General features: G+C 42.8%; 1 protein-coding gene across 2 annotated transcripts; it reads right to left on the bottom strand.

Annotated features, from left to right (window-relative positions):
• Positions 1 to 6,515: 6,515 nt before the first annotated feature.
• On the bottom strand, positions 6,516 to 22,193 carry ZNF786 (zinc finger protein 786). Of its 2 annotated transcripts, XM_073238266.1 has the most exons (4): positions 22,062 to 22,193; positions 16,038 to 16,164; positions 12,306 to 12,458; positions 6,516 to 11,022 (listed from the first exon to the last, which is right to left on the bottom strand). In XM_073238266.1, the coding sequence occupies exons 1-4, from the start codon at positions 22,077 to 22,079 to the stop codon at positions 9,005 to 9,007; spliced, it is 2,316 nt and encodes a 771-aa protein (XP_073094367.1). In that variant the 5' UTR covers positions 22,080 to 22,193; the 3' UTR covers positions 6,516 to 9,004. The 2 variants fall into 2 exon arrangements, 1 of the variants encoding a protein (XP_073094367.1); XR_012132061.1 differs by lacking the exons at positions 6,516 to 11,022; positions 12,306 to 12,458; positions 16,038 to 16,164 and adding an exon at positions 19,812 to 20,864 and having other exon boundaries at positions 22,062 to 22,181.
• Positions 22,194 to 22,204: the final 11 nt, after the last annotated feature.

Raw genomic sequence — 22,204 nt, 5'->3', positions numbered from 1 at the left:
CTTTCACCACAGTAATGTGAATTACTGGCTGAATCACTGCTGAATCTTCAACAGCAAGTGACAAAAACAATAAACATATGTGACTTTAAAAGTCATTGGATGGGTAGGTCAGGGGATCCTACTGATAAAGAAGGTTACAGTCTCATTAAAGACTGGCCAAGCAGCAAACAGGAATAACAGATGGACTGCAAATTTTCAACAAAAACCCATCACACCTAGGGAGATCAGCCTCATAGACAGTCCTCACTGCATGTGTGTGAAGCTCCTTCTCATAATAATCATCCAGATTCGCTTACTCCTGTGCTCTTTCAAAACCGGATGCCCACATCCTCCAAGGACACTGCCACCTGAACCACAACACATTTCCCTTTGTCTCAGGATGGCTTTAGACCTGTCCTCATCATAAATGTTTAAAAGCTTCCTTTCCTCCCTTTGTTCATATCAGATGAGGAGTTCTGATATGATCTGAGAAGCCAGACTCTTCAATCTGTAAAACAGGCAAGGCTCTGGTGACATATTCCAGCAAGAGTTTGTGGTAATTTTGCTGGTCTTCTTTCTAGAAATTACATTACACTGCGAACAAAGCAGACTGCTACCTTGGCAGCGGTGAAATACTAAGCACACAGGACTTTTTTTTTACAGGAATAGAGGGAAGAAATCTCATAAAGAAGTTGGTCATTGGAAATGCCATAGACACTCATTTCTAACTGCAGAAACACACCCTGAAATGAATTAATTTGATTCAATTAAATGAATGAGCCCATACCGTAGGCCCCAGTCATGTACCTACATAGAACGCAGTCACATAATAAACATGTTACAGTACTGCATGATAAAGCACACACAGAACCGACTTCAACATTTTCTGTTAAGATTTCTTAAAAACACTCGTGTTTATAAGAAATACAGAAAAGTTATATGTGCAAAGACTTGTACAATTGGTACTGCTTCCCTCCGTTGAGATGAAATTTAACCAAAAACTATCTGCCCAAGAACACATTACAAATGTCACAAATGATAGATTATCAGTTATTTTTTTCAAAATCCTTTGACCCAGAAAATCCGAATATTACTTTCCCTAGAAGAAAATGGCAAAGGGGAATAAGGAAAACGTTCTATAACTTTATAATTACTTGAAAAATGTGGGTCAGCCTTGATCAGGCAGCCACCACCCAAGAGAAACAATACTGTGAATAAGTAATATTTATTAAAAGTCCAATAAATACTTGTTGAAGGGAGGGAGGGAGAACAGAGAACTGGAATTCAAGAAACCTAGGCTGGAGCAAGAGACGTCAACCTCTCTGTAACTCACTGTACGCATCCATAAAATGAGGAGTTAGACTGTGATCTCTAAGGAATCTACTCTAAATATCCACCTTTTTTTGCATTAGTGGAAAAGACAGTAAGACATTCATTGTCATGTTTCTTGGGAAACACCAGTTCAGTTTAAGCTAAGCATCAGAAAAGTGAGTTACTGGTACCCCTGGGGGTTTTTTGAAAGAGTTGAAACTTAAGTAAGAGTTGCAACCATCACTATCATTTTCTAAGGTCTGTTATTAAAGTGACAGTCCCTATCACTGCAAACCAGGAGCGTCCTATTAATGGCCCTTTTCCTTTCCTGAACCCTAATTCCGTCCGTTTTTCTTTCTCCATTCTGTACCTCGCCAACAGTGCTCCCAGCATACAAGCCAAGCTTCAGGGAAACGGTCACTCCCAAAGCCCTGAGTTGCCTGCAGAAGCAGGGGCTACCTACGACTCTCATTAATTGATTCCACAGCGTCCGCAGGGCGCTTACCGGGGCCACACGCTGGATGGGCAAGAAAAACAAAAAAAACAGTCTCTGCTTCAAGAACTTAGCGTCCAGGGCTGAGCGCGCGACTTCCCTGCCCAGCTTCCCGGGGGCCCAGAGCGCGAGCCCGAGTTGGACCGCCGCCCGGGCAGCCCGGGCACGCGTGTCCTCACCGCAGACGCCCCCCACGGCGGCCGTGTCGCCACGCACAGCTGATGGCACCTGCAGGTTGTGCGGCCCGAGACGCCGGGAAGCTGGGGCTTCCGTGTCCGCCCCCGGAATGGGACCAGGCCGGAGGCCCGGCTTGCGCCGAGCGCAAGCTGCCCGTTCGCGAGGCCATGACGCCGGCGCCGGCGCTGCTGTACCCAGGCTCCGGGCCGCTGCCCGGGGCCACGCAGGGCACGGCGGGAACATTGCCGTTCCTGCGCATGGACGCCACCCGACAGCGCCGCCTGCAGGCGGGAGGAGCCCAGTGCTCCGCGGCGGCCCGCAGCCTACGCGGACCTTAGTTGTTAAGGTTTTCCTTGCCCGGTGGGCCCGGCTCTGGGCTGTGGGGTCTGGAACTGCTCCAACTTCTCGAAGCTCTGACCCCTTCCTACTCTTGGGGTTCCAAAGGGTTGGATCTGAAGTTGGTCGGCATATAAATCAGGAATTTGGGTCATGTGTAATGGTACCTTTCCTGCCTCAATTCTTGGCGATTCCAAACTGCCGCTCCTCAAATGAAATTGTGCGTGTCGGGGCTCGGCGCATCCACTGTCCCATCCACCTCCCCGCCACTCGCCCACCCACCATGGTGGTTTTCACCACTTCACCCGTTTCAGTAAAGGTCTGGGCTATCCTGGGCTCAGACCAACCCTCCGGCTTCTAGGGGGACTGGGGGGTTACATCTGGGGAAGGTAAACGAGCCGTGCAAAAAGGCTAGTTTAAAGGTGATGATTGTTACCTAGATTCCTCTGCTTGTTGTCATAGGATCTAAAGTTGTATTTGGCGATTAACTTTTGTCCTGGGTAGAGAGACGTCTGTAGAACTCAATGCCTGGTTTCAGAGGCACACCACCGATAATGTACGGCCTGCTTTTAGGCAAATAGCGGAACGGAAGGCAAGTCTATTTTCTCTCAATTTCCTCCATCTGAAAATAATCCTTATGCCAAAGTGGCATGTTTTGGGGGTGGCATAGTCCGCTACCTTCTGCTCCACTGCCACAAACGAACCAGCTAGTATGCACTAATAGGAGGTTTTTAAGTTAAAGTAGTGTGGAAATTATTACTTACTTGAAATACCCCAGCTCTCCATGCTCTTAACACGTCTCCCCAGAGCCCATATTGGTTATAGTAAAGGAATTTTGTGATGAAGATGGAAAATACGCAGAGGGAAAGGGAGAGAAGCGTAAACCATATACCACCCAGCTAACAGGAAACTTAGACTTAAAGGAGTTTTCTGAGAAATGCTAGGAAAATGTGAAGAGCCTCATTCAAAGAACACCTTACATAATTCGTCACCAACTGTAGAAGTTAGGCATATCCTAGTTTCTTTTAGATGTTGTCTACTGCAACATTCATAAATTCAAATAAATGTCCGTTTCTATTTTCTGCTTATACCTCTAAGGTAATGACTTCTGTAAAAAGCACTTCCTCTTATTTGTCTTAAAATTCTCACTAACCTTACCATCCCCCATTCTGTCATAAATTTTGGGCATTTGCTGTGCCTGTGATTTCCCACACCAGTCATAAATTTCTAGATTTCCTTGAGACACTCAGTGAGACTTAATGAGTTTGCTGAGCAAGACTTCCTACTAGATGCTACTGGGGATAATGTACTCTGTAGGGATGAATTTTGCAAGGATTCAGGTGACTCACAATTTCACTTTTCTCCTCAAACTTCCCTTTTCTATCTCAGCTAATGATTTGCTTCTCGTGTATCATCAAGAAAATAGAAGCCATCAGATGTGAATCCCCATCCTCCTACCACCAAATCAGTACTTGTAGTAGTAACCCTGTCCTGTCCCCTCCTCTTCCCCTCCTCCAGGTACAGCGCAAAAGTGTCCCTCCCCCATCAAAGGCCAATTCCACCATTTGCTCTATGATCTCTCCTCTCTACTACGTCATCAATTTCCTCATTTTTCAGAATCCTACCCTATTAGCAATGCAAACATGCTCTAAAATCAATAATAACTTTTCCAGTTACTGCCAATTTCTCTGCTCCCCTTTAAACTAAACTTCTTGAAAGTGTTTCCTAGATTGCCTGTCCCCAACTCCTTATTCAAATTTCTGCACCAGTTGCCCACATCTGCCTTTCTGCCCCAACAGCTCCCAAGGAACCTCTCCCTGTCTAGTCAACATTTACCTCCATGTTGCCAAATCTATTGACCATTTTCCTGTTCTCATTGCACTTAGCTTTTTAGCAGCACTCCTCTCAGCTGGGCTGCTTCGTGGAATCCGCTCCTCGCTTGGTGAATGTCACCGTGCCCTCATGGGATCCCTCCCACCTCACTGCTCTCTCCTTTTTGATCTCCTTTGTTGCTTCTCCAAACCTGTCAACCCTCAAATTATTGGGGTTACTGAGGACTCTCTAGGTGATCTCCATGCCAGTGAGTTTAAACATTTAACACTAAAGACCAAGTGTGTCTCTCGCGTCCAGACCTCTCCTCTGAGCTCCAGACTCGCAAATCTGTTCAACACCGCCACTTGTATCTTTGCTGCTTTCATATAAAGAAAGCTGCACGGAGGTTTTGAACAGCAAAATGACATGATCTGACTTATTTAAAAAGGAGAGCTCTGGCTGCTCTCTGAAGGATAGACTGTGGGAAGAGGAAGATGAGCGAGGAGGTTCTTGGAATAACCAGGCAAGAGGTGATGTATGGGCTTGAACCAGACGGTTTTGGAGGATGTGGAGAAAAGGTGTGAGATTCAAGATATGTTCTGAAGGTGGGACTGCCATGATATGTTGATGGATTAGGTGAATTCTTGAGAGAAAGAAAAGTAAAAGACAATATCAAGATTTTTGACCTAAGAAACTGAAACATGGAGTTTCTGTTTACTGATAGGGGAAGACTCCAGAGGGAACAGGTGAAGGGAAGAAAATCAGGTTGTAGAAAATGTTGAATTTGAGGTCTATTAACATCCAAGCAGACATGGTAAGCAGCTATCCTTTTATTCCCTCAATACACCCAACACGCATGGTTTTTCTTTATAAGAACGGTTGCTTTTCCCTCAACAACTTATTCTGCTGAAATATTTGGCGAGCCCATCCCTCTCGGTACATTGTACCAGGTGATTCTCCTCAGAATATTATCACGCTGGTTTGCCCAGCTGCTATTCTCAGCGAGTGGGGTCACAGTCTAAAATCCCTCATTTTCATGACAATAATTAGTTTGTTCTCATTTCATTTTAAAACTCCTGATGATAAACTGCCCTTTATTTTACCAATTATACCTAAAAGTTTCTGAATTTTTAGTTATCTAATAACTCCAAACTACCCATTTTAGGTTGATGGAAACCACCTCCTAAACTATCTTGGTAAAGAGTGAATTACACTCAGTCCAAAAGAGGTTTCTATTTTACCCCTAATAGCCCCTTTGTTTCTAAAAATCACAAAGGGCTTCATTAATTCTCTAATTGCTTTTCTTCCCTATTTAAGTAAAGAATTACCTTTCATTCATCTTTTGGTCTCTTCCAAGATGCTGCTAATGATCTATCTCCTTAGGCCTGTGTGATTTTTATGCTGACTGTGTGGTTTACTGTGTTCACTTTCTCTTCTGATCTCTTTCATATTTTGAAACAGTCTCTTTTTTTCCCCCATTCTGCAGCAAACCAAGTGATTTATGCAACTGTACTGGTTTTGTGTGTTTAAGCACGCTGGGATTCTTATCCACAGAACATGAGTTTCCTGGATCCCTGCCCTGGCCATCAGAACTGCAGAGTCCCAGCCTAGCCACGAACAAGGTATGAGACCGAGGATGTGGCCTTTACTGGGGCTTTGCTTTCGTACTCTGCAACATTAGAGACTGGAATAAAAAAATGTTCCTACTCCTTATAATTCTAAAATTCTAAATTGTAATTATATTGTTATTTTTTATATTCCTCATATATATATATTACATATCATATAAATTCTAAAAGGAGTCTCCAGGCCCCCTTTAGGATACTGAGTTTAAAATTTAATATTTATTACTTTTTAAAATGTCAAAATTTCCTTGTAATTTTACACACACACATTTCTTTATAAGTTCATAAAGGTAATCACATCCTATTTGGGGTTTTTTGGTGTATTTTCCCCCCTTTATTTGCTTGTCTTCTTTTTCCCTCTCTCTTCCCCCTACATTTATATCATGTATGCACATATGATTAAGATATATTATGTAGATATCTTTTCTATAGAAAAATGGGCAAAGGCTAATATTTGCATAATTCATTTTCTACCCATTGGCTCTTTGGTTCTATTTTCTGGAAGGTTTCTTTGCCTGTGTGTGTGTGTGTACATTCATGTAACCATCACCTAAATCAAGACACCAAATATTCTTGCTAATTTTTTTTCTCTTTCACCTTGAAGATTTCTTTAATTATACTGCTTTTATTTTAGCAATCATTTTCTAGAATTTGTTTTTATTACCAGATGCTTCCTTCTTCATAACATTATGTTCTTGTTCTCCACTTTTTCTGAACATTCTTGAGATTTGAAATATAGTTCTTCTATTTGTTGGGAGTGCTTTTTTTCCCACTTGTTCATCATCCTTTCTCTTTCTTTTTTTGTCAATAAGATCTCCATTTTTGGAGCCAGTCAGATTTATTATTCCTTTGTAGGTGATGATTTTGTAGATGCCTGTGGGCATCCTTCCTTATTCTTGAATTTCAGGGATTCCCACAGGATATCTCAGCACTGATTTTTCCTTGTGCGTATTTTTGGCAGGATAGGAAAGGAAGTCTAATGAACCTGTGATTACCCTACCTTCTTCCCAGAGTCCCTCTATCTTCATAAACACCACTGAGCTATCTTTTGCATCTTTAGAGTGAGCAGCCAAGGGTACTTGGGGTTGCCCTTGCTGAACAAAAGTTGGATCTTATCCTTTTTTTAACTTATTCCAAGAAATTTCCAGTTTCTAACAAAATTCAAACACTCTGGCTTTTTATTATGTTTGAAATGCTTCAATTACTACAGATGATATTTGAGAAACCCAAATGAAAGGCCGGCCTTCAGTGTCCCTTGAAACCTCTGCTTGGTTCATTATCACAGCCTCCTCTTCTGCTCCCCACACGGTGACTCACCGGGACCTCCACCGCCTCTTTGCTTATGTTGAGTCTGTCTCTGCTTTGTAAGACTGGCTGCCCTGAGAACACAACAGACGTCCACGTGTGGCTCTGAGTGATTATAAACCTACCTGAATGATATAATCTCTTATTATCAATCATCTTTGTTAGTGTCCCATCACTTGAGGGAAGAGGGTGCTCTAAAACCAATTAACAATTTATTCTGACTAAAAGGTCTGTTTTGTCTCCTAAAATGGAAGACCTCATTTCCTGAGATTCTTATTCTTCTTAACAAAGGGCTGCTTTGCTGAAGCCAGGAGTATTCTTCAGTAATATTTACTAAAATGAATCCCGAAGTGCTGTGTCCCCAAGATCACAGTGTTTTTGAGAAGGAGGGGAGAGAGGCAAGGAGGGAGGAATCCCAAGGTCAAGTGTGTTGGCAGCCGCGCTCAGAAAATAGCGCCCAATGCAGGGCAGCTAGAAGGCCCCGAACTTCCTAGTGACAAAACATCCCACACCACTAAACCACATGCTAATTACGCCTTGGCATAAGGACCAATGAGACCCACCAAATTGTTATGCTAATAAGGCATATGGAGCCGCACCAACCAGGTCAGAGCATGAGAACTATATAAGCAAGCCTCTCCTTCCCCTCTGGGTCCTGCCGAACTCATTTGTTTCATAAAGAGCTGGAGAATAAAGCTTTCTGCAGAAGAATCCTGCTGTTGTTGCGTGCTGTTCTTGCCGGCGAGGACGGGGCGCGCGACAAAGTGTACTCAGAATGTACTATACATTACGTATTCCTCTTGGAGATCATGTACACTGTGTGTGTTAGAGGTGGGGAGGGGAAGAACTATTTAACTTTATTTAAACTAATTGCCCATGAAATTATTTTTGTTTTTCAGAATATCTTGGAAACTACAGTTCCAGAGAAAATCATCTGTGAAATGCTGTTATATAGTAGTGTCTATTACAGTTTACTGACAGTCTCATTTTCTGTCATCCCTCAGAATTTTAGGCCAGCCGTTCTTTTACCTGAAATGTGAACACTCCAAAAGTCAGGAATTCTTTGCATGGAGTACAATTCTGTCCCTGAAGTAGAAACATTCTGTGCTCCCACAACTTTCACCTAATGTAACAAATGGGGTATTTCCCTGGGCTTCTACTTGTACTGTTTACTTCTAACATCTGCTTGAAAATCCTCCACACTAAAATCTTGCCTGTTATGCTCCCTGATAAAGCTGCTTGGCTTCGCTAATTACCTGCTTAAGACAGTCACCCTGGGGAATGTCATTCACTCACAGCTTCAAATAACGTCTCTGTTTGGGAACTCCCATCTATGTCTCCTATTCCAGTCTCTTACATAAATTCTAGTCCCACTATCTTAGCACCTTCAATGTTGTTTCTTCAACTCAAATTGGCCAAATTTTGCTGCAATTATCAGCTTTTCCTTAGGCAGAACCATGTATAAGCTTTCTGTGAAACCTCAGCAGACACACAAACAGAGAACGAGGATTCAGAGAACTCTTCATTGCTATCAGTTTCAAAATAAATGAACCCAAACCAAATTCAGCCTCTTATCAGGCCTGCAACAAAATGCACTAGATTTAGTCCCCAGTTCAGGATCATACCATGAAAAAAAAAGGAAAAGTAGAGTTGACGTTGAACAGGTCTGAGAACAGTACTGGAGGGATCTCCTCCTGTCTGAACTCAAGCTAGGGTTCAAAGCTAGCTTAGCATTTGCGGGAAAATTACCATTTAAGGTGGTAGGAAGAACAAATAATCTTGTTGAAATCACAGGGTGGGAAATACAGTTGGTGATGTTTTAAACAAGGAAACCTCACGTGGTCTCTCACATTCCTAACTTAACTTGGATTACATTCTTGTTCCAACGAGGGGCCCGATCCTCAAATCTGTCAGCCCGCGGGTTTGGCTAAGGGTGCTGTGGATCCCCAGGCACACCAGCCCTGCTTCAGCTCCAGTCGGCCTCGATCATCGCCAACAGCTGGCTAAGCCTTTTCTGGCTGTCGGGCTCGCTTGGCGCACCACGGGACTTTGTGTGCACTCTGATGTGTTCGGCAAGTTTGGACTTATAAAGGAAGCCCTTGCCACAGTCACGACAGGCAAACGGCCTCTCGGGCCTGTGTATGCGCTGGTGCCTCAGCACGTGCCCCCTTTCCCGGAAGGCTTTGGCACACTCGGGGCAGTGGAAAGGCCTCTCCCCTGTGTGCAGGCCTTGGTGGCTGAGCAGCTGGGCCTTCAGGCGGAAACTCTTGTCACATTTGGGACACTGAAAAGGCTTCTCCCCCGTGTGTGTCCTGATGTGTTCGATCAGCTTCGACTGCTTCGCAAAGCCTTTGCCGCACTCGCAGGAGAACGGCATCTCCCCGCGGTGCAGCAGCTGGTGCGCCTTCATGTCGGCCTTCACGCGGTAGCGCTTGTCGCACTCGGGGCACTGGAAGGGCCGCTCCCCGGTGTGCAGGCGCTGGTGACCGAGCAGCTGCCCCTTGAGGCGGAAGCTCCTGTCGCAGGTGGCGCAGCGGAAGGGCCTCTCGCCGCTATGCACGCGCGCGTGCTCGGTGAGCTTGGACCGCCTGGTGAAGCCCTTGCCGCACTGCGCACACGGGAAGGGCCTCTCCTGGCTGTGCGTGCGCTGGTGCGCCTTCAGGATGCCCTTGAGGCGGAAGCTCTTGCCGCAGTCGGGGCAGCGGAAGGGCCGCTCGCCGCTGTGCACCCGCACGTGCTCGCGCAGCTTGCACTGGTGGGTGAAGGCCCGGCCGCACTCGGCGCAGGAGAACGGCCGCTCCCCGCCGTGGCCGAGCCGGTGCGCCCGCAGCATGCTCTGCAGGCGGAAGCCCAGCGGGCACTCGGGGCAGCGGAAGGGCCTCTCGTCGCTGTGCAGGCGCCGGTGCCGCAGCAGCTGGCCCCTCTGGCGGAAGGTGCGGCCGCAGTCGGCGCAGCGGAAGGGCCTCTCGCCGCTGTGCACGCGGCCGTGCTCCGCCAGCTTGCAGCGCCGGGAGAAGCCCTGGCCGCACTTGCGGCACGAGAAGGGCCTCTCCCCGCGGGGCGCGCGCCGCCCGCCGCCCGGCCGGGAGCCCCTGCCGCCCTCCGCGCCCTGCAGGGGCTCTTCCCCCGGGTGCACCCTGCCGCTGGACCTCGCGGGGAAGCGCGGGCCGCGCTCCGCGCAGGGCAACGGGCTCTCCGGGACCCCCTCCGCGCAGGCCGCCCGCCGGCCGGGCCCCTCTCCCGAGCGCGCGGCGCGGAGCTCGGCCGGCTCCCAGGCGGCCCCGTGGCCTCCCCCGCAGGAGGCTGGCGCCCCTGTGCTGGTCTGTTCCCGGAGAGCCCACACGCTGGCCTCAGGAAGAGAGTCCCTGTCACATTTGGGGCACTGGGAAGACCTCTGCCCCGTGCACCGGAGGCGGTGGCTGAGAAGAGTCCGCTTGTGGCGGAAGCAGAGTTGATATTGAGGGCACTGCAGCGGGCGCTTCCCAGCGTGTCCCGCCAGAGGGCTAAGCAAATGCTGCCGCAGCTGGGGGCTCCGCCCGCAATCGCTGGAGCGGAGGGGCCCCGGGCCCGCGGGGGCCCTCGGCTGCGGCTGCGGCTGCGGATCAGCCCGGCTGCCGAATTTCCCCCAGGGCCTGCGTGGCCGCGCCTTCGGGTGGCTGCCCTGGTGCTCCTCCAAGTGGCCCTTCCTCCGAAAGCTTTCCCCGCAGACAGGGCACCGGAACTCGCCGCTCTCCCAGGAGGGGACCCCCAGGGTTTGGGGACTTGGGGTTCCTCCTCGCCGGACGGGTTCCCTGCAGCTGGGGCCTGCTGGAACTGGCGCACGTGTGCCAGGTCTCTGTGAGTTCGTGAGGGTGATGCCTTGATCCGGCAAGAAGGAAGGATCTTTGCTTTTTCCTAAGAAGGGTTCGAAGGAACACTGGCTCTGAAGACAGTCCACTTGGAAATGGCATTTAGTTTCTCCTGAATTCACAGCTTGCTGGCTTTCTGAAATTGAAAACAAAAATGCGGTCAGTATTCCTGTCTCCAGCATGACTAAAGGCTTATGTCATGGGTAAGTGATCTGTAGCGGTGACCGGAGGTGGCCTGGGAACCCGGCTTCCACTGAGCTACACAACCGAGTACATTTCCGCTCGGTTGTCTTATGGTGAGCGTCTGCTGAAACAGAACTGAGCAGACATCTTAGAATCATATTGAAAAGAGGAAAATAAAGGTCACACATGAAGGGCCTACACTCTGGAATCAGACAGTCTGGGTTCGAATCCCATCTACCACTGTGCAGCCTTTGTCAAGCTTGGCCTCAGTTCCTTCTCCTGTAGAAACAGAAACAATAGCACCTAAGACTCATGAGAACTACACGAGTTCATGTGTACACAGTGCTTGGCATGTGCCTGGCATACTGTGTGTGCTCAAAGTGTTCACCACTGTTACGATTTCAGGGCCATCAGACTCACCCATTCCAATGTGCAGGCGTCCTGGAGTCAGGCAGTGATGACTGTACCAGTTCTGTGTAACCCACAAGCTGTCTGAAGGTCAGACAGCAGGGCTGGGGCCCTGTCCCCACTCCTCACCCCTATTCCTACCAACTTTTAAAAAAGATTTGTTGGAAGAACTGGAAACAGATGGTAAAAAGTGAAATAATTTGTGGAGAAAAACTCCTTCACTCTCCAGAAAGCAGCAGCTATAAGCTAAGCACACTATGACAGGATTTCTTGGAATGATGCTCCCCTTTGACTTTCTCATTCCATACTTTAATGCTGACTTTTAAGAATCCAAAAATCTCAAACTCTCCTATCATGACAAGAAACAAAAGAGGAGAGGTAAGTTTCAGGCACCCAAAGGAAGGGTGCATGGCATTCAAGTAGAGGTGACAGTCTCCAGACAGGAAAGAAGCAATTTTGTCACTAAGTTTTGGATAACTGCCTCGGAGCTCTTTTTACTGAGCTCTTACTCTGTGCCAGGTATCATTTTAGCACTTTACATATGGTAAATCACTTAATCCTGTAATGTAGGTACCACTTTACAGGTCAGGAAATTGAGGTACTGAGAGGTTGAATAATTTGCCCAAGGTCACCCACAAATGACAAGACCCAGACTCAGGCTCCAGAACCCACACTCCTAACTGCTCTGCTTTCCTACCTTTCTCTAAAACACAGCAGATGCCATGCCTCAGCCTAACTGCTGAAACAGAAAAACGAGATCAGAGACTTGGAACTAAGAAACCTGAACGTAATGTCTTGAGAACAGGGCCCTTATTTCCTAATACTCACCCCAAAGCAGATGTCCTTTACTAACTGGAGCAAATTGCAAGTCAGCAGAGAAACAAATTGTCTTTCCTGATTTCTGTGATTCTCCCCAGTTCCTGAAGAGTTCTTTCCCTTGTTCAATCCACGATATGAGTTCTGGTTTTGCAAATCCTTCATCTGCACAGACAAGTCAGAAAGGACAATTTGGTTTCCTTGAGCACCAAGTTTAAAGCACAGTGAGTTGTCCTTAAATTTCTCAAAATTTATTCCTGGGACAATGTATGAGAATGGGTGTCAAAAAATAGACGATAGGTTTACACAAAGAGGCGCAAACTGCACACATCCCAGCAGTGCTTACTAACCTATCTGGAGCTGTTAGATCAGTTATGCTGTTTTAATTACCTCTTGGTCCCCGTATAACTAGCAGTGCTGTATTTTATCATGAGATTTATACAACTCCCTAGTAGTGTTCTATGAGAATGTGGGACAATCTCTGAGACACCTGGAGATACCATAGGAAGAAGGGGTATAAAAAATTAAGCACTGGAATACCTGTCCCGGGAAATGTCAAAGTAGGTAGCTCCAGCTAAAATATTCTAACAACTTCTAGTTGGCAGTCCTAATCACAATCTAAAACACAGCTGAGATCTGCTAGAATAGAAGCGGTTGCAAGGAATGACATGAACAACTGCTCATGAGACTCTTAATATATGACCCCAGGTCCCTGTAAGAAATATTTGTTTTCAAATAAAACTTTCTTTCAATAATACATGTTTAACAGAAGCAAAAGTGTGCTTCATAGATGACTAAAGGGAAATTAGTGGACGGTCCAGACAAGAGAAAGAGAATATGCTGGGTAATACCTCCGGGATAAAATGCTGGAGTGGTGTGGTACATGTAGAGACTGACCCACTATCCACATTCTGCCCGAGCCCTCTGAAACCTGACTTCAACCCCAAAAGAATTCTAAAGCTGCTCTCATGAGAAAAGGAATCACCATCTTTTATTTAAATCTGCACACCTATTCTCAGTCTTTATGTAGGTTGAATGCCCAGCATTCTTAAAAATAAAAGTATTTTTCCAAAAATGAAATTAGAATATGATTCCACTTATAATAATGAAAAAAGAAAATATTTAGGAATAAGTTTAATTAAAAAATTGCAAGACTTGTACAATAAAATATTAAAATATTGTTGAAAGAAATTTTAAAAGTCCTAAATAAATACAAAGATATTTCCATGAATTAGAAGACTTACTGTTGTTAACATGACAATATTCCCAAAATCCACCCCCCTTTTTTTTTTCCAGAATTCAACAAACCGATATTAAAAGCAAGATAGTCAGAACAGTGTGGTACTGGCACAAGGATAGACATATAGATCAATGAAACAGAACTGAAGATCTAGAAATAAAGTTTTACATTTTATGGTCAATTGATTTTCCAAAAAGGTGCCAAGGGAATTCAAGAGGGGGAAGAAAAGTCTTTCAACAAATGGTGTTGAGACAACTGGATATCCGTATGCAAAAGACGTTGGATCCCCACCTAACACCATATAAAAATTAACTCAAAGTGGATCTAGACCTAAATATAAGCACTAAAATTATAAAATTCTTAGAAGAAGTAGGGTATGTGGGGGGGACTTGGTGATGGGGGGAGTCTAGTAAACATAATGTTCCTCATGTAATTGTAAATTAATGATACCAAAATAAAAAATGAAAAAAACTCTTAGAAGAAAATATAAGAGTGAATCTTTGTAACTTTGGATTAGGCAATGGTTTCTTAAATATAACAGCAACAGCTCAAGCAACAAAAGAAAAAATAAGACCTCAGCAAACTTAAAAACTTTTGTGCTTCAAAGGGTACCAACAAGAAAGCAAAGACACACCCACAGAATGCGAGAAAATTATTTCAAACATGTCTGATAAGGGTCCAGTATTCAGGACAAATAGAGAACTCTCTTATAACTTAACAAAAAGATAAACAACCCAGTTTAAAAATTGGCAAAATATCTCTTACAGCACTAAATTATGTTTTCTACCTTTATCTTACATCTACCTACCACTTCAGCATTTTATTTAAAAAATAATAATAATAATAATAAGGGAGAAATGTGGGATTCACATATAAATCAAGAATAAAAATCAAATGAATAATCATATCTGACTTGATTGTTTATAGTTCATGATGCGTGATCAAAACTGAAAGTTTCTGTGATATGACTGCCCTTACACTGTTCACCATGTAAGAACTTGTTCACCATGTAAGAACTTGTTCACCATGTAAGAACTTGTTCGTTATGCTTCAGAAGATTGGAGACTGTTGAGAATTAGGCTTGGGGTGGATTAATGATTGTGCATTGACTCCCCTATACAGAATTTTATTGTTGTTAACAACCATTTGATCAATAAATATGAGAGATACCCTCAAAAAAAAAAATTAAATTAAAAAAATAAAAATGGGCAAAATATTTGAATAGACATTTTTCCAAAGAAGATATATCATTGAAAATATGCTCAATGTGTTAGCCATTAAGGAAATGCAAATGAAATACAGAGTGATGTACTACTTCCCATCTATTTGCTCCTGATGCTTGGAACATTCTTTTGGGGTGACACAGGATTGATGATAAATGATTCTTTCTTTCACTATAGATTCAATTATTGTTTCTGCAGTAACAATAAAAATACTGTGATGTCTTGGATTACATGTTTTAAAAACATTCTATACATAAAGCCTGGAGAACTTAATGATGGGAATGGAACACAATGTAAACATTAGAAACCTTGCAATATAAAAGAAGTGGTATGGGTGCCAGGAGCTGGCAGGAGAAGTGGAGAAAGCTACAGAACTAATTACCTTACTTTCATATACTGAAGGAGTCAAGAGATACAATAGTTGATGGAACATGATCTAGAAATTTCTTATTTCACCTATAAAGGTGGCCAATAGAGGCATGAAAAAACCCTGAGAATTTAGGAAGAAGGAGAAAAGGAGATAGAAGAGGGATAGGGTGAGCTAATGCCTCATTTTCCACAGTAATGAGTTAACTAATGCTGCTTAAACTTGATAAACCAAAAAACAGAGGTGAAAACATGATAGCTAAATTGGAGGAAACCACAGGAAGAACTAGAACAGAAATGGTTAAAAGTGGTTGCCTTTGGGGAATTAACAGGATGGCAGGGTGAGAATGGAAACAAGGGACTTTCATCATTCATTTGATGCTTCTCTGAACTGAACCATAGTTGATAAAAAAAAAAAAAAACATAGTTGATAAATAAAGACCAAGTAAGCAAAAAGACTAATAAGAACTCTCATTACCATAACCACAGGGAGACAGTTGCTGTTGAACATATCAGTGTATAGCCTTCCAAAATCCTGTTGCTGGGAAACATAACATCAGCTTTTCTGGGATGTACAGACCCAACTGTAAAAACTGACAGGTAGGGGTATCCGAGTTTAAAGATACACAGGGTACATTATGGATATGAGCTAGGCATGCGCCTACATGGAAAATCATGGCAACCTGAGAGTATGTGGTGAATAAAAGCCTGGACATATTTAGTCACCTTACACACTGGCTCAAATATTCTCATGTACAAGTCTAACCCTGAGTAAGGACTAGCAAAGCAGAAATACTAACAAAAGATTCAGGGTAAAAATTCCTTTCTGAATTAATTTCTGAGAAATGTGGCTACCTGACAAACAGGAGCATCAAGTGACTGAGACCTCTTACAGGACCCTCTTCCGTGACTTACCTAGAGAAGCAAGAATCTCATAATTGGTTCTCATTACGTGCTTGTAAAGCTCCTTCTGCCATGCTTCTAGATTCTGCCATTCTTGCTCTGAGAAATAAATGGCAACATCCTCAAAAGTCAGAGGTAACTGAAATTACAGACATAATACACAGTCATGATTGCTTCTGAGTGACTCCAGCTCCTTTGCATCAATTCAAAAAGGGTTTGTATTGGACACTGTTTATCTGTAGAACTTCTTCCTTGGCTCTGCTCCTTCCGCTGCTGCAGTCACATGGTTCTGCTGTTAACCACTACAACCCCTCCCAGGTTTACTTATGCTTATTCAAGCTATATGCACATATAGGACTTGTTCTTTCTTTGTAAACAAAAAATGGGAACAAATCACTCTGTAACTTCATTTACTTAATGTCAAAGACGTCTTTCCAGACCCATATATATATATATATATACAGGCAAATCATTTTCTAAGTTGCATTATGTTCTATGGGTACATATACCCCACTGATGTTGTTTGTTTCTTTTATCAATTACAAAGAATACTTCAAATCACTATTACTAGTATTAAAAAAAAGTTAACTAATTTTTGTAACTACTTTGTATCCAATTTACCTATCTTATCAGTCCTACCAGTGCTGTTTTTGGTGGGATACCATCAAAATTTCCGAATAAAGATACTTGCCCCAACTTTTCTCAATGTGCTCTGCCTTTTTTATGTTAGTGTACTTATTAGAACCTCTTTTGTGGCCTCAAGTTTAGTATCTTGATTTGGAAGACTTTTCATATTATAAGATTATAAAAGATATTCTCCTGAAGAGGAGCCCTCCTACACTGCCGGTGGGAATGTAAGCTAGTTTAACCATTGTGGAAAGCAATATGGAGGTTCCTCAAAAAACTAAAAATAAAAATACCATTTGACCTGGGAATTCCACTCCTAGGAATTTACCCAAATAATATAATTTCTCAGATTCAAAAAGACATATGCACCCCCATGTTTATTGCAGCACTGTTTACAATAGCCAAGATATGGAAGCAATCTAAGTGTCCATCAGTAGATGAGGATAAAGATGTGGTACATATACACAATGGAACACTGTTCAGCCATAAGAAACAAATCCTACTATTTGCAACAACATGGATGGAGCTGGAGGATTATTATGCTCAGTGAAATAAGCCAGGTGAAGAAAGACAAGTACAAAATGATTTCCCTAATTTGTGGAGTATAATAACGAAGCAAAACTGAAGGAACAAAACAGCAACAGACTCACAGACTCCAAGAAGGGACTAGCAGTTACCAAAGGGGAGGGGTTGGGGAGGGTGGGTGGGGAAGGAGGGAGAAGGGGATTCAGGGGTATTATGATTGGCACACATGGTGTGGGGAGATCATGGGGAAGACAGTGTAGCACAGAGAAGGCAAGCAGTGACTCTGTGGCATCTTACTACACTGATCAGGACAGTGACTGCATTGGGGTGTGGATGGGGACTTGATAATATGGGTGAATGTAGTAACCACATTGTTTTTTCATGTGAAACCTTCATAAGAGTGTATATAATACCTTAATAAAAAATATATATTCTCCTAAATCCTTCATGTTTTTATACTTTTGCAGAATGAGACTTTTTTCCTTATTTCTGTGTCTGACAGTAAGGATGCATATGATTCTTTTTCCAAATGGATATTCAATCATCATAATACTATTGAAGTCTATTCTTTTACCATTGATTTGGGATTGTTTTTTCATAACCTACTTTTCCATTTATCCTTGGGTATGTATTTGTTCCTCTGATGAATGTCTATTTTTGCTCCAATATTGTTTCTTATGAAGATTTTCTCAAATATTTTGCTATTTCAGAGGGCATGACCATCCACTACCATTTCCAATAGGAAATTGTCTTACCTATTTTCTCGTCTATATAAATAGAAAAGATAGTTTGTTAGGTTTATACCAATTCTATTGGGATTCTGATAGGCATATGCGGAATATACGGATTAATTTTAAGAGAACTGGATCACTGAAATAGGGGATCTTCCCACCCAGAAACATAATGCATCTCTTTTGTTTATATTTTTAGGTGCCTTAGTAAAATTGTTCTCTTCATAAAGATCTTACATAATTTTTGAAAGCTTCATTCCTAGGTATTTTAGTTGTAGTTGCTACTACGTTTGAGAGTTTTTTTTCCCCCAGTACATTTTCTAATTGTGAAAGCTTGGGAAGCTGATTGGGAGGTTTATTTTATAACATGTCCTTCTTGGCTAACACTTTCAGTTGGTTGCCTTGGAGTTTCTAACATGTAGCATATGAAGTCTGCAAATAACACTTCTTTATTATTTAAGCCTATCATTTCTTATTTTTCTCACTGTATTGGCTGGAATGATGTGATAGTCATAGTAGTTGCAGCTTACTCTTTAAAGGAAATGCTTCTAATAGTTTACCTTTACAGGTAATATTTGTTGGTTTCCGTTTATTAACAAAGATGCCTCCTATTACTAAGATACTAGGAGTTTATCAAGAATTGAATTTCACTGCTTTTTAAGTTGCATTAGAAAAAAATAACACATGCAAAAAAACCCACATGCAAATGTTTAAACTGCTTAACGTTTTTATTATTGTGGTTAATTTGAATAAACTGAATGCTTTCTGAGGTAACTAGTATGTAAATTAATATTTATTTAGAATACCCTAATTATATTAAATATACATTTTGTTTTCTTTAAACTACTTGTAATTCCAACTGTTACTGTCATGTATTTCCTATGGGTATTAAGTATAGCTTGTTTCAAATATTAAATTTACTTCAAAATGAAGCTTAAGGTTTTTAAAACTCTAGTGATTCCTTTACATTTAAACCAGAAATCATTATTTTAAGCTTAATGAGTCATTTCTGCTATAGCATTTTTAAAATGTGTGAATTTGTTTCAACATGATTATATATGAAGGAATAACCTCTCTCAAAATTTCACATTTGCTTATAAGCAACTTTGTCGGTGAGAAACACTAGGTCAGTTGTAAATTAGGGCAATTTTGCCCCGCCAGAGGACATTCGGCAATGTCATGACTGGATGGGGGTTTCTACTGACATCTAGTGGGTAGAGGCCAAGGATGCTGACAAACACCCTGCAGTACACCAGACAGCCCCCTCCCCACGCAATCATCCCGGACAAAATGGCAAGAGTGGCAAGAGTGAGAAATGTTGCACTAGGTGAATGAAGAGAACTGAGCTGAGTAAGAATATACAAAACGCACACACGCTTACCCTTCAAGCAGCTACCATCTAACTGGGATTACCCTGTTATTATGAGCCCTCCCTATCCACATCTGGTGTTACAACCTGCCATCTGATAAATGTTCCTTCCACTATTTCACAATTACTCACAAGCCCACCTCTTCTTACACCCACTTCTAGAAGGAAATTTCAGGTCCTTTTTGAGGCAATTTATTTCTTAATCACTTAACGTGCATAGGACTGTGTTTTTATTTGGTTCCCTTCTTTTTAACATGTCACTAATAAAACTTTTTGAGTGTTGTGTGCCTCACTCCATTTCTCCCATAAGCTGTGATTTATACACAATTTTGCATTGTACTGTGATTTTTAGAAATGAGTGACATACTATAGCAGAAATAAGTACATGTTTTTATTTGTTAAATATACTTATTCTCTTTTAAATTAAGATTAAATTCACTTTAAATGTTTTCCAAAAATGATCAAAAAAACTTCATTTACCCAATTTTCAAAAGGTTAAAAGACCCAATTACAGAGAACACTCTTATTCACCACTTATTTAACAAATATTAACATTTTTTTATTTTCTTTTCACGCAATAGAATATGACAGATGAAACCGAAGTCTCGTCAGTACCTTCTTTGATAGTTCTTATACTTAGTCCTATTCTCCTCCTTTCCGAGAGGCAAACATTATGATGAATATTAACTTTTCATGTTTTTAATTTTTTAATACACGTACATATGTAAAGTGTTGCTTTCTCTTTTATGCACAAGTGCTTTATTATACTGTAACTTGCATTTGTCATTCAACATTCGGAGATCTGTCCATGTAGATATAATTGATCTGATTTTGTACAGTGTTCTAGTGTTTGAATAAGTCACAATACTTAATCTATTCTTTTATCCAGTGACGATTTGTTTTCAGTTCTGTGAACTGGCTGTTCACATCCTTTTACCTGTATTTTTATTGGGTCTCTGTCCTTTCAGTTCTATAACTTCTTTATATAATTTGTATGTCAATTAACTGTTGACACTTCAGGTCACAAATACTTTTTCCTACTATGTGTCTTATCTTTTATTTATGCTTGTATTTTAAATTTTAATGCAAATGTATCAATCTTAGTCATTTGCTTTTTTAAGCAGTTTTTTCCTACATTCAGGTCACAAAGATATTGTTTTCTTTCAAAAGGTGAAGTCTTGCTTTTCATGTTTAGACTTTTAATTTCTAGAGTGCAACATTTTTATGGTATACAGTAATGATCTACCATAACATGTTTTTCCAACTGAAAAGGCTGTCCCAACACTGCTTCTGAAGGTCTCTGTACTAATTTCCTAGGGCTACTGTAACAAGGTACTACAAATTGGGTGGTGAAATAATAAAAATTTATTCTCTCATAGGGTGGCTGGAAGTCTGAAATCAAGGTGTCAGCGGGGCCATGCTCTCTCTGAAGCCTCTAGGCAAGAACGCGTTCCATGCCTTTCCTTAGCTTCTGGTGGTAGCTGCTGATCCTTGACGTTTCTCAGCTGCAAGCAGCGTAACTCCAATCTCTGCCTCTGCCGTCACATGGCATTCTCCCTTTGTGCGTCTGGGTGTCGTGTCTCTTCTCTTCTTATAAGGATAACAGTCATATTGGATTAAGAGCCTACCATACTCCAGTATGATCTCATCTTAACGAATTACTACAACTCTACTTTTAAATAAGGTCAAAATCTGCAGTTTCAGAAAGGACATGGATTTTGGGCAGTTTGTTTCTGGGCCCTTTGTTTCCACTGCTCTGTATGTCTGTCCTTACACAAAAAAGCACTGTAGCTGTATTAGTTCTATAGCTCTATAGTTTTATTATCTGCCAGGGCAATTACCCGTTCTTTGTTCTTTTTACAGAATCACATTTTTTACCTTTATTTTTCCAAATGAACTTCAGAACCTGTTTATCCAAATTCACAAAAATCTTACTGCCATTTTGATGACACGGCAGTCAATTTATATATTAGCCTGGAGGAAAAGTATCATATTTACTATATTTAGCCTTCCCATCTCTGGGCACGGTATATCTCCCGTTTACTTAAAATTTCTCTACAAAGTGTAGCATATCTTTTGCATATGTAATTCTGGGAATTATGGTTTGAGGTTAACAGTATTTTTAAATGGATGGTCTCGTTTGTTCAGTAATCAGCAAAAACGCTCAACATTAAAGTTTATAAAACATAAGACATAAAAATAATGGCCACTCCCTCTAACCCTGAACTCAACAAAACACTAATCAAATGTGTACTCAGGTTTATATATCCTCTTCTATGCCTTCCAACATGTCTTCCTTCCTTATACTCAACACAAACTTTAACACGTTAGAAGCTGAATTCTGACATTTAAGCCCCTGCCAAACGTCATTTCAACCACTAAGAATCGGAAATCTTTGAAAACATTGCTCTGAATTTGTAACTGTGATGTAAAACTAGTTGAACTGTACGCCCATCACCAGCCCCGGGCCAATTTGTCCTTCCCCAGGTCCTCCCCCGCCACGCCCAGGCGCCCCCGGGCCAGGCTCGGCCAGCATCTCGTTCGGCGTGGTGCACGCTCGGCTTTGCGCGGGGGTTTCGGCCACAGATGAGCCCCCGGAGCTGCGGCCACCGACTCCGTCCAGGCCCAGACCCTACACCGGAGCCCAAGGAGCCCCCAGATTCCACCCCACCCGTCCGCAGACACCGGCCCCGAGGACCCCAGGCCGCAGGCTCGCCAAGCCGGACCCCGAAGACCCTCCCTAAGGACCGCATCTGGGCGCGGCGCGGGGGAAGCCCCTCTTACCCGAGCCGGGGTGGCCATTGCCCTTTGCCGTCCCACCGGGCCCCACCCGGCAGACACCTGGAGGCCCGACCGCCCCGTCCCCGCGCAGTGCACGCTGGGACTCGCTGGAGGCCCGCCCCCCACCCGCGGCGCCCCCTGCAGCC

Source organism: Manis javanica, chromosome 6 (assembly GCF_040802235.1).
Source record: "Manis javanica isolate MJ-LG chromosome 6, MJ_LKY, whole genome shotgun sequence".
Classification (NCBI taxonomy): Eukaryota; Metazoa; Chordata; class Mammalia; order Pholidota; family Manidae; genus Manis; species Manis javanica.
The sequence above is the reverse complement of the archived record's forward strand: the minus strand, read 5'-3'. Positions and strand labels throughout refer to the sequence as shown.